Below are 20,413 nucleotides of genomic sequence, written 5' to 3' on the forward strand. Positions count from 1 at the left end.
CGGGGTTCGTTCTTCCCTTTTAACCCCTTTCTCATCCCTCCCTCTATCAATGCCTGACATTTTGTGTATCTTGGTCGTGCTCCAGCATGGTGAGAGCCGTGTGAAGGAGAGGCACTAGCTTAGTTTGTTGGCGAGCATCTTCCTTTAATTCGGGGACGGGAGAGAGGGCTACTAGAGATAACGAAACCCCGCCTGCGTTCAATCTGCTACCCAAACAATGGCTTTATTTAAACATATGAAGACATCTCTGTGTAGAGATCCTTTAAATAATGTTTTGGCCTTTTCCAGCCGTAGAGAGAGCGACCACTTTATTTGCTGGAAAGGGCTCTTCCCGCCCCTTCCTACTCCTGCCCTGCCTCCGCCCCCCGCCTCCCTTCCCCATATATTACTACTCTATGCCACACCAGCGTTACAACAGTCCGGGCGCGCTGCCTGCCCGCGGGCAGCCTTTCCCTGGCCCGAGCAGCCCGCGGCCGCCGGGCGGCTCCCGCGGCGCGGGCCGGCGCGGCCGTGCGGAGCTGTCTGCGCGCCGGGTGCTGAACCGCGCGGGACGGCGGCGGCGCCCGGAGCCCTCCCGGCCTCGCCCCGGCGCCCGGCGCGGAGGGAGGCGGCGAAGGGGGCGCCGCGGAGGATGGGGGGAGCCGGCGGCGACCCCGCGCCGCCCGCCTGAGGAGCCCGCGCACAAAGCCGCGCCGCGGCCATGGAAGAGGAGCTGAAGTGCCCGGTGTGCGGCTCGCTGTTCCGGGAGCCCATCATCCTGCCCTGCTCGCACAATGTCTGCCTGCCCTGCGCCCGCACCATCGCCGTGCAGACCCCGGAGAGCGAGCAGCACCTGCCGCCCCTGCTCCACTCTCGGGGCCCCGCGCCGCCCGCCGCCGCGCCGGGAGCGGGGCCGGGAGCGGCCGCGGGCTCCGCCGCCTGCCCGGACTCGGAGAGCGCGGCGGGCGGCGGCGGCGGGGACCACGCGGACAAGCTGAGCCTGCACAGCGAGACCGACAGCGGCTACGGCTCCTACACGCCCAGCCTCAAGTCCCCCAATGGCGTGCGGGTGCTGCCGCTGGTGCCCGCGCCCCCGGGGGCGGCCGCGGCTCCGCGGGGCGCCGGCCCCGCCGGCTCCTCCCTCACCTGCCCGCAGTGCCACCGGAGCGCGTCCCTGGACCAGCGCGGGCTCCGCGGCTTCCAGCGCAACCGGCTGCTGGAGGCCATCGTGCAGCGCTACCAGCAGGGCCGCGCCGCCGCCGCCGCCGCCGCCAAGTGCCAGCTGTGCGACCGCAGCCCGCCCGAGCCGGCCGCCGTGCTGTGCGAGCAGTGCGAGGTGCTGTACTGCGCCGCATGCCAGCTCCGCTGCCACCCGGCCCGCGGGCCCTTCGCCAAGCACCGCCTGGCCCCGCCGCCCGCTCACCTGGGCGCCCCCGGCGGCGGCGGGGACGGCGGCGGCGGGAAGGGGGCGGGCGGCGGCCGCAAGCTGCCGACGTGCGCCGAGCACGACCTGGAGAACTACAGCATGTACTGCGTGAGCTGCCGCAGCCCTGTCTGCTACCAGTGCTTGGAGGAGGGCAAGCACAGCAAGCACGACGTAAAGGCCCTGGGAGCCATGTGGAAGCAGCACAAGGTGAGTCCCGGCAGCCGGCTGGGAGCTGGGGCGATGCCCAGAGCTGGGGTGATGCTCAGCACTGCGGTTTGTTCATCCCAGTGCCCCAACGGTGGGTGCAGTTTGTGGGACATGAGGTCCTTCGTGTCCACCATGCTCTCAGACTTTTCTCCCTTCAGAATGGTGCTCATAGGTTTTTGGCCCTTCCTGACTTCCTGCTGACCCCGCAGCCTCTGCTGAGGGTTGGAAAACCCAGACTCCCTCTCATGTTGGCCTCACCTAGACCAGTGAGGTCTCAGGCAGATAGCTGGAATTAGCAAGTCCATCTCACCAACTTGTTTGCCTTCCACAGGGTCCTTGGCCATCCTGTCCTCAGCTTTCCCATGCTCTCACAGTGGCAGCAGCTACCTGTGCGGTGACAGGGTGGTTGTTCCTTCTTTTCACCACCTCTCTTTCATCCAGGACTCTGCAAGCTGTTACAACTGTATGTCAATGAGGGAGAGTGGCCCACACCCACCCAAATGTTTTAGACAAGAAAGGGTGGTACCGATGATCATGGACACTGGGTGTTCTGCTGGGTCTTAAAGAGGTCTCTTCCCACTCAGTTCCCAAAGAAGCTAGGAGTAATGGCTTGGAAGGGCTTTCATGATACAAAGATAAATAAGGAATTGTAGATGGGGACTAGGGACAAGTAAAGTTTTTTCTGATTCATGTATTGTCACTGTGTGATTCATGCTTCCCTGCAAGTGATGCTCCTTACCCCTCCCTGGATTCCTTTGTGGAGAGGTCAGAGCCACTTGCTTAGCTACACAGGAGTTTAGTGAGGTCTGGTGGAGCTGGTGGGTCACTTGGTCATGCTTTCCTTGCTAAAAATAAGGCTTTGCAACCATGTGAATAAAGAGCAAGACATAGCCTTAGAAGTTAAAAAATATGTGTGAAGCTAGTTCTTTCTTGCTGAGAATGATGGACCCTGGAAAAATGATTAGTTCATATGTATGAACTTAGAGAGGGGACTTCAATACCTGAGAGCTGAGGACATTCCTTTGGAGCTTCCTGCTGTATTGCGGTTAAAGGATTTCTCCCACAGCTATGCAAAGAGAACTTGACCAGATCTGCTGGCTGTAGGATTCCCTTCTTTTTACTCTCTGCTTGCAGCTAGCAGTAAAGAAAGCACAGAGAGATCCTTTCAGAAAACGTCAAAATCAAAACTAGTGCCATCACCCTCACCCATGGAGTGATTGAGCACAAGATTGGCTGAAGTATTTGGCAAGACAAAAAAATTGCTTTCTATTTTAAGATCCAAAGATGTCTCTTGGGGTGACCTGCATTGTTTATCCATCCAAGAAGAAAGACAAACTTCTTCTGGAGGTGTTTCAGTTTAAATGTTCTGCCAGCAGCTCAGCCATCATTACTCTCTAACACGATGAGTGTTTGTACAGAGAAGTTCTCTTGGCCGGGAAGCAGCAGATTAAACATTTGCAGCTGCTGTTCATATATCCCAGTGTCAAAATACACTTCTAAGCAGAATTGTTCTGATGAGCAGGGTCTGAATTTGCAGTTCAATGTTTGGGAGAGATCAGCTTGTGATGTAGTATGGTCTACCTTGAGTTAAAACTGATGTCTTTTGGAACATGACAAGTCCAGTGTAATCAAAATTCAGAATCAGTTATTTTCTCTCTTTCTTACTGTCAAATGTGGAAAAAAACCCAAAAACTTTTGGCTTGTATTTTTACTGCATTTTTTTTCTGCGACTGAGGTATCATGGAACATGATTTTTCTCTTGATTTGCATATTCAATCAATGTCAAAATTCTAACGAAAAGAAACCCTGAAATTACATGATTTGGGGACTCTGAAATTATGCTCCTGTAAATATTATATTTTCCAGAAAAATGTGCTTGGCACAAAATAAATATAATGGAACTGTATAGCCAGGCAGCTTAAATTATCATCTCACATTCATTCAGATAAATTGTTTTGGAATTAGATACTTCTGCTTAGAAATAGTTCTTTGATACAGCAATTTCTACAAGTTTATTACCTGCAGTTACTTTGGCCAAACCATAAATTACTTACATTGGCTGGTATGCCAAACATAATTTAAGGCTTATGTGTTCTCTCCAGATGCTCCAGGCATATCTGGTAGAGGCAGCTGAAAGGTTTGTTCTTAGACCAAGAAGCCTTCCTTGTGTTAGCCCTTTGTTTGCCTCCTCCTTTGTCTGGGTCTTATTACAGTGACTAGTGGCAAATTACAGAGTGTATAATCTTGTCCAGGAAGTGCTGCAGGCCATGCAAAGAAATGTGCACTCACCCTCAGCTGCACTGCTGATCCCAAAGCTGTACTGGACTGGTTGGCCCCTGTTAGTGGTGCAGGTTCCCCATTGCACTGCTGTGTGTAACTTGTCCTACAGACAAAGTAAAATTGGTGTAAAATAAGAACAAGTCTTCAATGGCACAAATCTATGAAAATCCCCTGGTTTAGCTGGACTTCATTATATTCACTTGCCTAAAAAGTGCATCTGGACCAGCAGTTCAAGGTTATTAACAAAACTCTTAGTCTTCTGTTGAAGTTTAATCCTTTCATGTCTTCTTAGCAAGTATAGTGGTATTGTAATCACATTTAGGTAGGTCTTCTGACCTATGAATATGAGGAATGATGGGGGGCACATTTCAGTTCTGCCCAAGGGCAGTCAGGCAAGTGTAGGAGTCCACATGCCTGCTTTTATTTCCTGACCTAAAGACTTGTGTTCCCAAAAACATGTGGGCTTTGTGCAAATTCAACACCAGGACAAGCTTGTCTAATCAATAGTTAATCTGCTGCTAAAGAAAGATTGAGGGAAGACAAGCTAAATGAGCATGAGCTGTTTGGTTGAAAAAGGACATGGCCATTATCTGGTTCATTTTCTGAAATCAGAGGTCTTCCCTGCCCATTTGGGTTCAATTACTTACCCTTGTGATCTCTGTGTTCCTGTAATTGGTGGAAATAGAAACTTGGTATCCATCTCCAGCCCTCAGATTATTGGTTGCAATACCAGGTATTAAAGTAAGGATAACACCAGCTGGAATACCGTTTGTCAGGAGTTATTAATTGTCCCAGTCAATGGAGCTTGTTACATCTCCGTTTGGCTTAAAATAAATATTTCTGCGGTATGAAAGATTGCTTTGGCTGTACAGGGCATTTTTTATGGCTTGGTTGGTTTACTGAGGGCTTAGTCATATAGCTCCACTTGATTTCAATGAAAGGTACATGACTAAATTCCTCTGATTTGCAAGGTATCTTTTAGAAATGTTTGGAAAAACAAAGCTATTATCTCTAAGTGGGTTTCACAAATGGAAATCTGGTCTTCTACTCTGCTTCATGCTGCAGTCGAGTTAATGCAACCACAGGTTTTAATGAACAGATCAATTTGCTTATGAGTCCTTTAGACAGTGACATGGCTGAGATTCTGTTGCAGCTCTCTGCGGTGGGAGTGTGCCAGGAGCCAGGAGTGACTGCCCATTGCCATTGGTATATATGCTGCTTACAATTCACCTGTGGTGGTTTTCTGCAGCTGCTATGATGGCCACAGACTGGTTTTGTCTCTTCTGATCTGGTGAAATGCACTTTGAGGGCTGGGGCAGATGTTGGGAAAGTGGAGGTTTTACTTTTGTCGGGACCAACTGTTGTTTTTGATTTGAAAGAATGGAACCCTTGACTCCCTGGTACAATTTGGTCAGGACAGTCAATGGCAGAGAATATAGTGTTTCTGCCACCTATTTTTTTCTTGCTTACACCTCAGCTGCTTTGTTGTGTTCTGCTTTAAACTTGTTCTGTGTCATCTTGACAAATCAGAGGCTCAGATGTACCCTGTGAGTGGGACAGAAAGTGTGATCAAAAAAGGTGGGCTTCAAACTTTGGCAAACATGATCAGTCTGTGCTGAGCTGACCTCAAGTCTTGATTGCCTGATCTTGCAGAAAACAGAGATTTTTTTCGTGGACCTGGAGTTTGCTTCTGTGGCCTCCTGTAGTGTTAATATCAAACATAATCGTTTCAGGTTTTCGTGCATTAACAAGGGTTTGTGTAGGAAAATAGCAAAGATTTAAATATTGAGAAACAGGCATAATAATGTGCCTTCCCTTTACATTTGTTACAAATGAATTTTGTAAAGCATATTCTCATTTTGATTTTAGCACTAATGTGCTTTCAAGGGGCCACCTTCCAGCCTCTTGTTCCCCCAGTCTTACATACTTTCAGGGTTGCTCTATCCCAGGTGCAGAACCTTGCAATGACATCAGCCAGCTCTTTGAGTACACTTAGTGAATTCTGTTGGGACTCCTAGACTTACAGGGATCTGTCTACAGTAGCATATCTTGCAGAAATTTGGGGTTAACTGGGTGTTAATCATTCTTACAGTCATAGTCCTCCATCTCAGGGCACTGGGACCCCAAAATGCATCACTGGGTCTGCCAGGGGCAAAACCACTCTTTCCTTCCTGTCCTCAAAGTTCATTGATAAGCCTCTGGTTCTGCTTAGAGATATCAGGTGTTAGATGAGGAAAGGGAAGTTCAGGCCTGGAGGGTGGACTTAAAAAAGATATATTCTATGTGCCTTACTGGTCAAAAGTTAGAGGAAGGGTTTTCCCCAGCTTTTGCAGAAATATTCACCCATTTGTTGAGTTGGAGCATAGGAAACTGGAGCCCCAAAGGGACATTACTATGAAGTCTGAGAAGACAGATTTGTCTTTAAAGTCCTAGTGTATCTCAGGTTTAGTAGGATCTACCACATTTATAAAGATTTCAGACTTGGATGAAAAAGAAGTGTCATTTTGGAAAGCACTTGGGGATTTTTCAGCATGACAGATTCTACTGTGTAAGTGTAAGACTACTACCTCCTTATGCATGTGGGTAGCTGTTTTATAAAAAGGTGTTTGACTTACCAAGTTACTGCAATAAAGTGGAATGTGCAGACACAATACTTGACTGCCCCCACATGCATATTTCACCCTCATTATATCTGATTACAGTAAAAATCTTAACTATTCTCTTCTAGCACAAACACTTTGTGGAATTAAGCCTACATGCAAACCTTTTGGCACATTATTAATCATCAAATCCAAGGATTACTAAGAAAAACATTTGCATTTTATCACTTTTTCTTTTTTCTCCTCCTTTTTTCTCTCTTGCAGGCGCAGCTGTCTCAGGCTTTAAATGGTGTTTCAGATAAAGCAAAGGAAGCTAAAGAATTTTTGGTTCAGCTGAAAAATTTATTGCAGCAGATCCAGGTAACTGTAAAATATTATCTGTTTTGATAATAAGTAATCAATAGAACTGAGTGAATAATTTATTTGATGACTTTGTCTCCTATGCTACTCTCATCTTTCCTGGAATCATCTGACCTTCCTTTAATGGATTTGCTAGGTAAAATTATTCATCAAATAATGCCCACAAGCCCCCTCTTAGCTTCTAGATTGTTTGCTGTTTGTTGCAAAAAGCTGATACTCAATACTGTACATCTGAGCTGTATTGATTAGTGTTTGATTTAATCCATTAGTCATGCTTCTAGGCTCTTCCCTGACTGCAATTGCTTGAATTTGGCATTTAGGATAAATTCTCATTTTAACACATTCAAAATTTACTGCTAGCTTTTCATCTTACATTTCCTAAAAATGCAAAAATTTCTGAAAAAAAATCCAGTCAGCCTGCCTATTAGAGTGTTTGTAAGAATGTCCTATACATACTCCAAAATAGAGGAATATTCTACTAAAAAAAAAAAGAAGTAACTACTGCTAAATAAATGTGTCATTTATTGGAGGGTAAGTTATTTTCATGCCTGTAATTGTCCAGATTTAATAGTCAGAAAAAGAGCTCATAGTGAGTGCAGTAATTGAGGGCACAAACCCAAAATGAAACAAGCCTTAATTTCAATCAAATTTAGACTCACCAGTGCTGGAGGTCAGATGATCCTCAAGGTCCTTCTCACCCTGTGGAATGTACCTGGAAATGTGCCACTCTAGTTTGAGCTGCACAGTGTCCAGGAGGGGACACTTGTTTTCCGCTGCAGCAATGCTCAACAGCGATGGGATATGCATCACCTGCTCTTCAGTAGCCCACTCTGCTGCTTTCTCATCTTTCATCAAGTCCTGTGCTTGTTAGTAACAGAAAACCAAAGCAGAAATTCAAAAAGTTTATTATTTAGTCATTAAAGTATTCCACTTAAAACCTCAGAGCATGAATTCGTACAAGAGATGCCCAAGCTCTTGGGCTGCCTCAGGGCAGCCTAACAATGCACCTTCACAGTCTCCCACAGCCATGTGGGGAAGGGAGCGCACCAAAATGAGAAACTGGTAAAATTAAGGGTTATTTAATTGAAAGAAACCAGTGCAAGTCGCTGACTGGCACTTGTAAAGTGCTGTATTTTGGCTAGAGTGTGATGTTTTTCTCAGCTGACTTACCCATTTAACAATTATGTAGCTCACATAGTTATGTAGTCTATTCATTTAGACTTCTTTCACTGTCCAAGGAGAAAAGACAGGCACCTCTAGAGAGCATTTCTTCTTGTAGGTATGAACAGCTATTTTAGGATGGGCTAACCCATCCAAAACAGTAGTTTATCACCAATCTTTTTTGAGTCATCTAGCTCCATTACAAATGTATTTTTCCCTCCTGAAACCTAGAAGTGGCCTATTATGACTATTTATGAGTATGCTGTAAAATCCTTTAATATGTTTCAATAAAATCACTGCCAAATTGCTCTGCATAAGGGAGCTGCTACAGTTGGATCAAAAGACCAAGCCATTTATTTGATGCTGCTCATTGCTTAAAATGCTAGAGGAGAGCTCAGAAGAGGAAACTACATCCAGCAGTATCCTCTACATTTAGCCAAGTCTGGGCACAAGTCTGAATCTGACCCTCACGTGTTCATCCTGGGCCTGAATGAAACATCAAATTTCAGCAAATCAAAATGGCAGGACTAATCAGCAGCATATTGTATTCCTAAGTAAAACAAGGCTGGAACACGGCTCCAAGATGATCACCCACACACTTTAACCCTTAAGGAGCTCCCTGGAATGGTTTTCTCCCTTGACAATTTGCACTCCTCTCATGCGATGTTCGAGCTGCCTTTGATGCTAGCACATAGCAGGGAATGCTCCTGGTAGTCAGCTTTGGTACAACCACAATCTTCAAGGGGAAAGGGTTTAGATGTGTCATGAGCCAGTCTGTGCCTTTTAACATTTGGACAAAAACCAGTTCTTGTACTGTTACTTTGTGGGGGAACAGATGTAGCCTTTGTGCATGGGTTTATCGCCAGACACACATATCTCAGAGCAGGCTATTTACAGCAGAAATCTTATGATGGTTGCTGCACTCGCATATGGGCATTTACCCCTCAGCAAAAATGTATTTTAGTAATACTTTTACACAAAGGAGAAAGAAATATGCAGAATTTATTATCCAGTCTCAATTTGCTGTGGACCAGGCAGCCATCCACACTCTTTATTTCCTCTCTGATTTTGCCAGAGCTACCAGGAACCATGCTTTCATCTTACCTGGGGTAATTTGCAAATTTGTAATCTATTTTTCCTTTCCCTGCTTTGCAGATCTGATGTTTCCCCCATTTTTTTCCTGCCTTTCTCTTCTCTGAGGTCACTTTTATATCTCTTGGTCTTTTCTTTTCAGATACTCATTGCTCCTGTTGCTTCCTTGCTTCTCCTTGTTGCTGTCATGATCTGATTTTCCCATTTTCCCATCTGCTGTAACAATTTCATACTTTCTCACTTGAAGGAGGCATATCGCCAAACACCCGTTTGATGCGTGAGCAGAAAACGAGGAGAGAAATGATGCACTACAGCCACCGACTGATTCAGGCTCTGTGCACAAACCAGCACTTCAGCTGTAATGGGATGGAAATGGGCTTAAGGGGGAGCTGGTGTGATACCCAGCCCAGGAGGGAGAGATGCAGACAGGAAGAGTCCAAGACAAACCTGTGAGCAGGAGCTGAGCCGTCTGGTGTCTCCCCACCCCCAGATAAACCCCCACCCACATCTCACCAGCAGGTCTGGGACTGCAGTGGGGGCTTCTCAGGGAACACTGACCCTGCATTCATCAGCTGGAGAACGGGATGCACGGGACACAGTGAGGGAAGGGAGTACAGTGCTGGAAAATTTGAACTCAAAATAAGGAAGACAAAGCAAATGAGTAGGAAGCAAAAGAGCTAAGAGATAGTAATGAGTTAGGGGAGTACAATGTCTTAGCAAAGAAGTGCTTCTCCTTCAGTACATGTTTAAAATTTTCTCACATTTAGGATGTTTTTTTCTTTTTTAAATTGGGGTATCTGGTAGGAAAGCTCATAACACACCTAAACATCTCCTTGGAAGAGGATCTTGAAAATTTTCTCCTTCTAGTCTCATGAGCAGAGGAGGTGAGGGAGAGTCTTCCTTTGAACGGGTACTACAGAAGCAGTTCCAGGGATTTATTAATGCTAAATTTTTCCCAGAGCCTACTAAAGGCTCAGTGTTGTATACCTCATGCTGGTTTCTGCCTAGCAAAGAATTTTACCATAATGTGAATAGAAAGTTGTCTCTTTTTTTAAAAGCTAATCAAGTACATAGCTCCACTGCCAAGTGCTAGCTATTTTAAAAAAGTACTCGAAGCAAACCTTAGGGCTTTGTACCTCATTAATTTCCTTGTAATAAGCCAGTAGACCAGATTCTGGTCCATAATTCTGTTCTAATTGCTGTGGTACAGAGCCAGTGATTTCAAAGTTGCTACAGTGGGATAATTAAAACAGATTGGAGCAGAATCCTCTTATGTATGTATGCACTCTGTATGTTACACTTAGCATTTATGTTATGTTGTACTACATCTGTCGTCAGGAAAGTGCCAGTAAATCATGGTTTTGAATAAGATCATTTGTGGCATGGCATGTTACTGTTTCATTTTGCAGCATGAAGCTATTAGTGGTACAGCTGTAATGAAATCAGAAAGGCAACAAAAATGCTGAGGGTCTTGAAAGGTAATCTTTTCTGAACAGAAAAGCAGGTATGAGCAGTAGCTTAAGCTGCAAACTGTGCTTTCTTTGATGGGTATGACTGTGTCGTTGTTGTAGGAGAACGGGCTGGATTACGAAGCCTGTCTCGTGGCTCAGTGCGATGCCTTGGTGGACGCATTAACACGGCAAAAGGCAAAACTGCTCACAAAGGTCACCAAGGAACGCGAGCACAAGCTGAAGGTGAGCACTCCTCTCATCAGCTCAGCACAGCTGCTGATAGGTACCTGGCGTGGTCTGTCAAGTTGCCCAACCCTTTACACCATGAAATCTCCTGGTGACCAAATTCTAATGTTCCTTTAGCCAGTTCCAGTTCAGCAGTTTCATGGAACTGTGTCTATGCACATTAAATTATGGATATACTTCAGCAGTTTGTTGAATCAGGCCATCAATCTTTATTTATCTGATGGTTTGGGGCTATCTATTGAGATGTGCTTATCATCAAAACCTGTGTGTGGTGTGGATTTTGGCACCTTATGCCCAAGTAAACAGTTATGATTTTGATATCTCCTCAAAACTTTAAATTCAGATAAGCTACCTCCAGAAATACATGAGCTACTCAAAATATATTAAAGAAATGCAGTAAAAGGAGATGGCAAGAAGAAATCTAAACTGTTTGAATGAAGCAGCAGTCAAGAAATATTTAAATAGACACATTTCTTAAAATGCTGATCTTTATGTGATTTTGAGGTACTATGGTGCCATTCACATTAGAAGTATCTAAAACAGAAGGACAAACTGAAATGGATTCTCTAACATATTAGTTAACAAAATCCACCTGAGATCAGCATTCAGCTTGCTTAACAAGAGCCAGCACTCAGGACATACTGCTGACAGGACAGCAAACTCTGCAGTTTGTTGTTGTCACAAATTGTCCTACAGAACACAGTGCTACTAGACCTAGTTCACAGACACGTGGCAGCAGAATCAAGGCCAAAATCTGGAAAAATTGAATGCAGCTATTTTATTTCTTAATTCCAGCAATGTGTTCTTAAGCAGAGCAAGTTCAATGATAAAGTGTGAAGAGAATATTAGGGTACTATCTGTGAGAAGCTACTTCAGCAGTTTGCCTCTAAAGTGAAGGACGTTTTAAAAACTCAGATGTTAGTGAAAAGTGTGACTGAAAATGTGAGCACTGCAAATGCAGACATGTTCTGTGCCCTCTCTGCCCCAAGCAAGCCTAATCTTTGAGAAATTAATCTGCTCTGAAAATTGAGATTCCCTGTGCACAACATTTTGCCAAGCTAATTATCGCTATTTACAATACAGAGAAAGTGAGTGAAGCTGATGGAGATATGGCAATAGCCATATGGCAGCTAAATTAAGCACAGCTTTAACACACTCTCCCATTCCCTGTCTCTACTGAAATAATTATACAATTGACTGCAAGCTGAGACAGTCATAGAACAGTACTGATGTTTGCTTTCCAGGTTGTTTGGGACCAGATAAATCACTGTACACTGAAGCTACGCCAGTCAACAGGGCTTATGGAATACTGCCTAGAAGTTATCAAAGAAAATGATCCCTCTGGGTTTTTACAGGTATTTTTCTTCCTAACGTTCTGGGGAAAAAAACAAAAACCCAAACAAAATACATTAAAGCTAAGTCTAAAAATGTGTGGTTTTGTTATTTAGCCCCTTCCACCTCCAAGGCAGGTTCACCTTGACTCCTGTACGTACTGTCTAAAGACTCAGAGAGCCTGGTGACTGCATGAGTGTCCCAGCAAAGTAATGGCTTTAACAGCTGCACCCTGTCTGAGGTGAAGAGTCAGTGGTCACACAACTCCCGGAACTCCTGATGTCTTTCCTCTTGCCAGCCCTTCCTTCTGGGCTGAGAAAAAGATGCTATGCAGCTAATGATAGCTTTTTGCAGAATATTATTTTATTCTCATCTGAGAAACCCAACACAGGGCCCCACGGAATGCTCTGATTAATTTGGAGAGGTCAGTGACTCAGCAGAGTAGTATTTTTCCCCCTTGTGCTTCTCCCCTTTGCTTTCCTGTGTAAAAGAGTCCTTTCAGCACCTCCCCTGTAAGGAAATCTAGTCTGAAGGGGCTGCATGCAGGTTTGCTCCACTGAGATCATTGCATCACGACCTGTGGCAGCTTCAGGTACCTTTTCTTTGCAAAATATGGCCTAGCCAATAATTGCCTTGAGTTGTAGGATATTATTTCTTAGGTGCAAACAGTGAAAATGTCTATTGATGAGACAAAACATAACTGTGTTTTTTCCCCATAAATTGTTTTGCTTAATTTATTCTTATATATTTATTAATAATTTTATTTTGCCCTAGTAGTTTTGTCACCTTATTTATTGCCTAAAAAGAAGGGTACATCAAACAAAATGACCTGCACACATGAATGCATAAGTGTCAGGAGTTTGTCAGAGCATCCCTAAAAAACAGGATGAGAATTAGCCAACCTAAACCTATTAACACTCCAGACTGATTGTTACTGTCATGTCTGGTCTCAAGCAAGAGAGGGGAATGCATGGTGTAGATTAATCTCAAGGTTGGACAGATTTTAACAGGCTGTTGGTTGGGCACTATAGGACAAACAAAACCTTTAGGTCTTACCTACATGCTATTTAGATATCTGCTTTACTTTATTTTCAGCTTACTTTCCCTGTAACTTCTGTGGCTTCAGTTTCTTCAGCCTCCTTTATTTAGAAAAAAAAAAAAAAAAAAAGAAACCATTTTTTGCTTTTACTTTCTCCTGGTTAATCTAATGATGCTTTCAAGACAGCCAGCAGACACTCAGGCACTGCAACACTTTGAGCAACTACTCCTGCAGCCAGGATATTGAGACATGGCCAAGGGATCCGTCCAGCATCCCAGTAAGTGACTCCAAGGTTGCAGGAGGCTGTGGGATGCTCCTCCACCTACTGCACAGACTGATTAGGAGCTGTTGGTGCAGAGGCTCAGACTGGAGTGTCCTCAGTAAAAGTAATGAGGAAAAGTATCCAAATTCCTGCAACAAAGGAAAACTCTCTCTGTTATACCCAGAAAAAATTATACTCCCTGTGACTTACGGGAAGTTCACTGTCAGGGACTCCAGATATCCAAATGGCAGCTTCACTGAACTCAAGGACAATTGAGTTCATTGATTTCCACAGAGCCAGGATTTAACTTCCTGAAGTGTCTGTTGTGATCATTTTAGTTTGACTTTTGGTCTGATTTTCTGTGGGCTTAGATAGAGCAAATCTTTAAAAAATTAAGTTCAGTTTTGATGTAATGGTAGAAAATCCATCATATATGTGAAAATCTACCTGACAATTTATCACCCTCACTGTAATACACACCTTCCTTACCATTTGATTTTTTTTTAATCCTTCAGCTTTCATCCACTGAATCGTCTCTGCTGAATGGAGAGACTCAAACATTTAAGCCTCTCTTTGTGCATCTTCTGTTTAAATAGGAGAGCAGAAGTAGACCATGCAGATCAGAGAGCAGAGTACAGAATTATATGTGGCATTCAAAGGCATGACGCACAACATAATCTTAACAGGCTTTATAAATGCAGTTTTTACTTTCCTAGCCTCATATGAGATTTATTTTGAAAAGACAAGATGAAAGGATCAAACATAAATGGACCTCACCCCAAAATGACCAGATTCTATCTCATCTGTTTTGCTGTCTTAATCCTGTTTCCTTTGTGCTGTATCTCACAAGCATTCTGTCATTTCTGTGTGCATCTTCCATGTCATTATAAACCTGATTCTCTCTTTCAGATTTCAGATGCTTTAATCAAGCGAGTTCAGGTATCTCAGGAACAGTGGGTCAAAGGAGCCTTGGAGCCAAAAGTATCTGCTGAGTTTGACTTGACTCTGGATAGTGAACCTTTACTGCAGTCAATTCACCAGCTGGATTTTATTCAGATGAAATGTAGGGGTGAGCTTTTATGATTTTCCTTTTCCTGTTTTTCATGCCTATGTTGAAACAGTTCTGGGAAGTGTGAGGACACCAAAGGAAGAAGGAGGAATGACTTGAATTGGCTGGATTGTTTGAAAAGGTTTTCAGGCAAATTTCAGGCTACTGGGTGTTTGCTGGAAAGGTGTGCTCCCCTCTCATATATAATCTTTAAGTGCATGAATTTGAGCTGAACATGCTCAGATAGAAATACCAGATGCACTTAAAGGTTGTAAAGATAACTTCTTCAAGAAGGGCTTTGAAGATTAATAAGACATGAGCTGCATGAAACTTTATGCCATTTTGTAGCATTCCTAGGTTTGACATGGTTAATTCAAAATACCAGTTGCCCCTATCTTGTCAGAAACAGCTGAAGTAGAAAATAAATATTACACACAAACTTATGCTTGAATAGGGAAAAAAACCCTAGCTTTTGACCTTTGACTTGTATCTGGACTGTGCTGCAAACATTGCCCATCTTAATAAAAAAAATCATGAGGAAAAAATTCACAAGGGGAAAGTACCTCCATGGCTGTACCACACAATGGCTGTATCATTCCATGGTTCCAGGTATCTGGATAATTCTGATGGACAAGCTAGAAGGAACTGACATTAAAAAATGTATCTGAAAGAAGAAGCTGATGAACAGGACATATCACTGACATTAAAAAAAAAGAAACATAATGAGCTTGTAATGGGGTTAGTTTATATGGAGCAGGATGAGAACTGCATCAGAATTAGACAGATCCATAGAACAGTTGGGTTTGAAAGCTGTTGTGGTCCCTGGGAATGATGTCATTAGCTTCTCTCAGTGGTGATTCAAGCCTTAATTATACATGTGGGTGACAGGATAGAGGCTGCCAGAAGTCAGAGAATGAGTTAAAGATATTCGTGTAGTGATGTCAGATGAACTTTGTTTCTTTTGATTTGAGCAAGCATAAAGAACTTTGTTCCTCTTATGTGTTTTCTCTCTGGGCCTAATTCTGCGTCTAAGACACCCAGGATGAAGTAATTAGGGTAGATAATTTGGTAGATATGTGAAGAAACAATGTACAGTTAAAGGCCGGAGTCTGCTCACCAATAATGCTTTGCATCTTGGCATAAACAGGCTGTGTTTAAGTTATTCAGTAAATATTTGTGAGCTGCTCCTTTGAAATGTTATCAGACAGGCAAGTGGAGTCAATATCACAGATAAGACTCCTCTGAATGCTGCCTACACTTGTCTTTTAAAAATCAGTTTATATTTAATGCTAGCCATATTTATTGTGAAATATATTTAATACTAATCTACCACCACTCTCCTTTACAAACATAGGAAAAATTTAGTTAAACTAGTCACATAGATTGCTAGTTAACCACAGGTTACCTGAGGTGAGAGCAGCTTAAGTACTTGTGGCTTGTGGACATTCATCTGGCTTTAAGCTTGAAGACTTACAAAACTTTAATGGAGCCAGATTCACTTGTGCTTTTTGAATTATAGTGTTTCCTGCTAAGCTCTCATTTTTCATAAGATGGCAGGGAAGCTCTGGTTCAACACAATCTGAGGGGCAGAGAAGAAGACAGGATTTTGCAGCCCAAACCTGTGCAGAGCTTCCAAACACCCTTGGGCTTTGCTCCCCAGAGGCAGGGTTAGCCCTCAGGAAGGGCTTTTGCTTGAGCTGTCTTGGTTCTGACCAGGGATTATCTGTTGCATGTCCCATCAGGCTGGTCAGCACAACCAGTGTGACCATGCACACACCACACAAAGAATAGTGGAAAGGGCCACCATTCCTTAAGGTGCATCAGGGATGGCATTGTTCCCCTTCTCACCTCTGTGTGCCCAGGCAGAACAAGCCACTGACCAGTTCCAAGCTAGCATTCATAGGTATTGGGGAGTGTTTAGTATACAGACATGTATTTTTCTTTCTCCATTTATGACACCAAGCCTATTTCCATTTGAATTTCTCCGTCTGACACTTTGGCCTTTTTCTTTTCCTGAAACTTTATTCTCAACCAACTCTGCATTATTTAAGCATCTTAAAGTGGTCTGGGTTGGAAGGGAACCTTAAGGATCATCTAGTTCCAACCCCCTGTCACGGGAAGGAACGCTTTTCACTAGATCAGGTTGCTCAGAGACCCATCCTGCCTGGCCTTGAACACTTCCAGGAATGGGGCATCCAAGGCTTCCCTGGGCACCCTGTTCCAGTGCTTCACCACCCTCACAGTAAAGGCTTTCCTCCTAATATCTAATCTAAACTGTCTCTCTTGCAGTTTGAAGCCATCCTCCCTTGTTCCATTTCTGCATGCCCTCGTGAAAACTCGTCTCTAGCTCTCTAGTAGGCCCCCTTTAGGTACTGGAAGGCCACAATATGATCTCCCTGGAGTCTTTTTCAGGCTGAGTAACCCCAGCTCTCTCAGCCTGTGTTCACTGGAGATGTGCTCCAGCCCTCAGATCACCTTTGTGGCCCTCTTCCAGACCTACTCCAACAGTTCCATGTCCTTCCTATGTTGGTGCCCTGGAGATGGACATGGTACATGGAGCCATTGACCATAAGTCTCCCAGTTAATTCCTTATCAGCTGAGAGGTCCATCCATTAAAATTCTTGTCTCTCCATTTTAGAGACAGGGATGTCATGTGGGACAGTGTCAAATGCTTTGCACAAGTCCCAGGTGGGTGACACCAGATCCTTTCCCTTCATCTGCCACTGCTGTTATTCTGTCATTCAGGGCCACCAAATTTGCCAGGCATGATTTTCCCTTCTTCAGATGCACTGTTTGTGTTTTCTCATACAGAGTGGTCTTGCATCTAGAAATACAGGTATTACAAAGTAATAAACTCAGCATTTGAGGAGCAAGCACCCAAACTAATTTGGAACACCACTTTGCTGACTGTAAGGAGAAGCTGCAGTTGCATGGTGATGTTTTGCTATTTATCACCATGAGCACTGGAACAGATTGCCCAGAGAGGTTGTGGCATCTCCCTCACTGGAGATGTTCAGGAACTGTAGGGACACAATCCTGTGCCACATGCTCTAGGAAGTCCCTGCTTGAGCAAGTAGGTTGGACCAAATGACCCCCCATGGTCCCTTCCAAAATGACCTGTTCTGTGATTTTGTGATTTCCATATTTCTGAGCATCCAGTTTCACAAAGAAAAAATGTATATGTCTCTTCACATCTGCTCCTCTTTCTTCAATCCAACCTACGCCAGCACACCAACAAGCCATCAGTCTTTGCCAAATGCTGGTGTTGAGGTGAGTGTTATTAAATAGTTTTACTGGTTGATCTGACAAGAGCAGATGCTTTAATGATATCAGTGATCTGTAAAGGCAGTTTGAGGGAGATCTAGGAGAACAGGGCAAGCATGACTTTTCCAACTATAAGTTGTTTTTTTTCCCAAAAGCTTTGCAATGTAATATCTGTATTTTTATTATCAGTGCTTAGTACATTTAGTACATGACTGAATTTCTTTTTTTTTTTTCAAACTCTGGCCTCATTCAACCTCATTGAACTTGCATGGGTCATTTAGAGTGAAAGTACGCTTGTAAGTAAACATTGATTCACTGTGTTAGACAAAGAATGAAAATGAGAACAAATCACATTGCATTTGCTTTGATGACATGTTCATTTACATTACTGATGCACTCTCTATAAGCACAGATCTCAAAAAATAAAGATCATAGGGTTATTTTTTACAAAAAGAAGAAGCAATCTGAGAACAAATTAAATGTGCAGAGATGTGATAGGTGCAGAAGTAATGCTTAGGCTGTTGTGTTGATCAAAGGGTCTCACTGAGTCCCATGCTCCCTGGGCCAGCTGACCTGTGAGACACTCACACAGCTCTAGTAGTTGCCAGCATTTTGAGCTTTCCCAGATAATTTTCACTGTCCATGTTTTCTTCTCTCTGTTGCTTTTACTGAATGCCTTGTCACAAAATTCCTGTCCTCTGATGCCTGGCTTAATGTGTACTTCACATATTCTCAGCTGAAGTTATTGGCACAGGCAAATGCACATTCCGGGTTTGTTTTGTTCACACAGCTGTAATTGGCATGCAGTCTTCATTAGCTGAAAAACAGGACTAGATACAAAATAGAAAAATATATAGCTACTCTACTTTTCTGTACCATCTCTGAACATTCATTCATATACCCCTTCTCCTTGTCCTGATGACTCCTTCCCTCGTCTGCAAATCATGAAGATTCCCCAGTAATGTCTGCCACAAATCTTCTCTGCTTCTCCAGGCATGAGCTGTATGCCCTGATAATTAAAGGACAACTCTTTCATCTTAAGCTTTACCTCTGTTTTTTTTCTGCTCTATGTCATGGACTCAGCTCCTTGTGGTCTCTCCTCTCTTAACACTGTAAGGCACTTGCTACAGCAGTGACTCAAGCTATTCCAGGGCTGTACTGCAGTTTTGGAGAAAGTCCAAGATTTCCTGTTTCTGGGGAGTCCTATTATTTTGGTGCATTTAGTCATTTAAAAACTAGTCTGGGAAGGTGGATGATATCGTTGCCCCATTTGCTTGTCAAGAGGACAAAAGACAGTATCTTAGGGAAGTCCTGCTGTACCCTGTGAAGGGACTACCCTGATCAGCCATGAGATGCATTGAGCAGTGTGTTTTGGAGACTGCTCAGGTGACTAGAGACATTAGTTAGTGTCACATTTCTTATCAAAGAGTGACCTGCACAAAGCACTTTTAAAAGAGCAGGACATCATTCAGACTCATTAGTAAGTCCTGCTGTGTCAATGCAGTATCATTTCTCCCCTTATGTTTTTAATGTTTTCCTTCCAAAAAATCTCTTGAGAGCTTTAAATTGGTCAGGAAATGGGACAGAACTGCAATTTAACATCTGAGTCTTTTATTTCCTGGTATTTTTTCTTTCCTTAGTGCTATTCCATTGCTTGTTGCTGTGAAGTATATATCAGTGTCCCGACTATTCAACTCACTTTGCACTTTCCTATGATTTTTACAAGCATTCATCTTTTCTCCTCCTACAGGGAATTTGAGATCAAGGCAAACTCTGCCCATCCACATCCAGTGGAGAAAGCAGCAGGCTAGGCACAGAGAGCATCATGCAGCAAAGCTGCACAGCTGCTTGGCAGAAGTTTCTTGCCTCTCCTTCAGGAGAGTCATGCAGTTCAAGCCACAGGGTGGATCAAAGAGAGCAGGAGGCTGATATGGATTACTCACAAAGCCCTGAATATCCAGCAGCACATTAAAGGAGCCAAGGCAATTCCCCATAATATGTGAGACTCTCACACATTGGGCCAAAATTCACTCTTCCACTGGGAAGTGGGAACAACAGCACTCTACTGCATGAAAACATATTTTATTCCTAGACAGCATTCCTGTTTACATAGTTAATAGGGAATTGTAAAAGACATACCCTCCCCAAAAAATTCTGCTCTTTTTTTCAGCATTGTGCTGAACATGAACAGTTCCTGAAAGCCTTCTATGAGTGTTCCTAGGAGTTAGGAGGTTTGTTTTTTGAGGTTGAAAAGGCTAGTTTTTATTCAGAAGTGAATGGGCATTGTCTATTTTGCATGCTATAAACTTCAGGTATTAGGTTTTCATCCAGTCTTGCTACGAGGAGTCTCAGAAATGGAGAGGGCCAACAAGTGCCTCCTGAGAGGGCTAACCAGCTAGCAAAAGTGTCAGGAGTGTGGATGGCAGATAGAGCCTTATCTTCTCCCAGGCTCATCAGTCAGGAATACATAGGTTAACAAACACAGACAAAACTAAACTTAAAATGGTTCACCTAAGAAATGACATTACCTCTGAATTCCTCATTTTCAGGTTTTTGACTCTTGTCACATTTCTGTGACTTCTCCAAACACAGTGTCTCCTAGAGAAAAGTCTGAACTTTCCATGTGAGAAAACAAGCAGGTTTTTATTTATGACGCCCTCTGAATC

General features: G+C 43.7%; 1 protein-coding gene across 6 annotated transcripts in view; it reads left to right on the forward strand.

Moving 5' to 3' along the window:
• Positions 1-597: 597 nt before the first annotated feature.
• TRIM67 (tripartite motif containing 67) overlaps positions 598-20,413 on the forward strand; it is a 34,824-nt gene continuing 15,008 nt past the window's right edge. The window contains exons 1-5 of one of the 6 annotated variants that reach the window (XM_085576804.1): positions 598-1,612; positions 6,757-6,852; positions 10,677-10,799; positions 12,047-12,157; positions 14,345-14,498. In XM_085576804.1, coding sequence (XP_085432930.1) covers positions 701-1,612; positions 6,757-6,852; positions 10,677-10,799; positions 12,047-12,157; positions 14,345-14,498 — 1,396 coding nt within the window. In that variant the 5' untranslated portion in view covers positions 598-700. Of the gene's footprint in view, positions 1,613-6,756; positions 6,853-10,676; positions 10,800-12,046; positions 12,158-14,344; positions 14,505-20,413 lie in introns of all 6 variants that reach the window. The other 5 variants (XM_085576805.1, XM_085576806.1, XM_085576807.1 and 2 more) reach the window with 5 other exon arrangements.

This window comes from Lonchura striata, chromosome 3 (genome assembly GCF_050655825.1).
Source record: "Lonchura striata isolate lonStrDom1 chromosome 3, ASM5065582v1, whole genome shotgun sequence".
Lineage (NCBI taxonomy): Eukaryota > Metazoa > Chordata > Aves > Passeriformes > Estrildidae > Lonchura > Lonchura striata.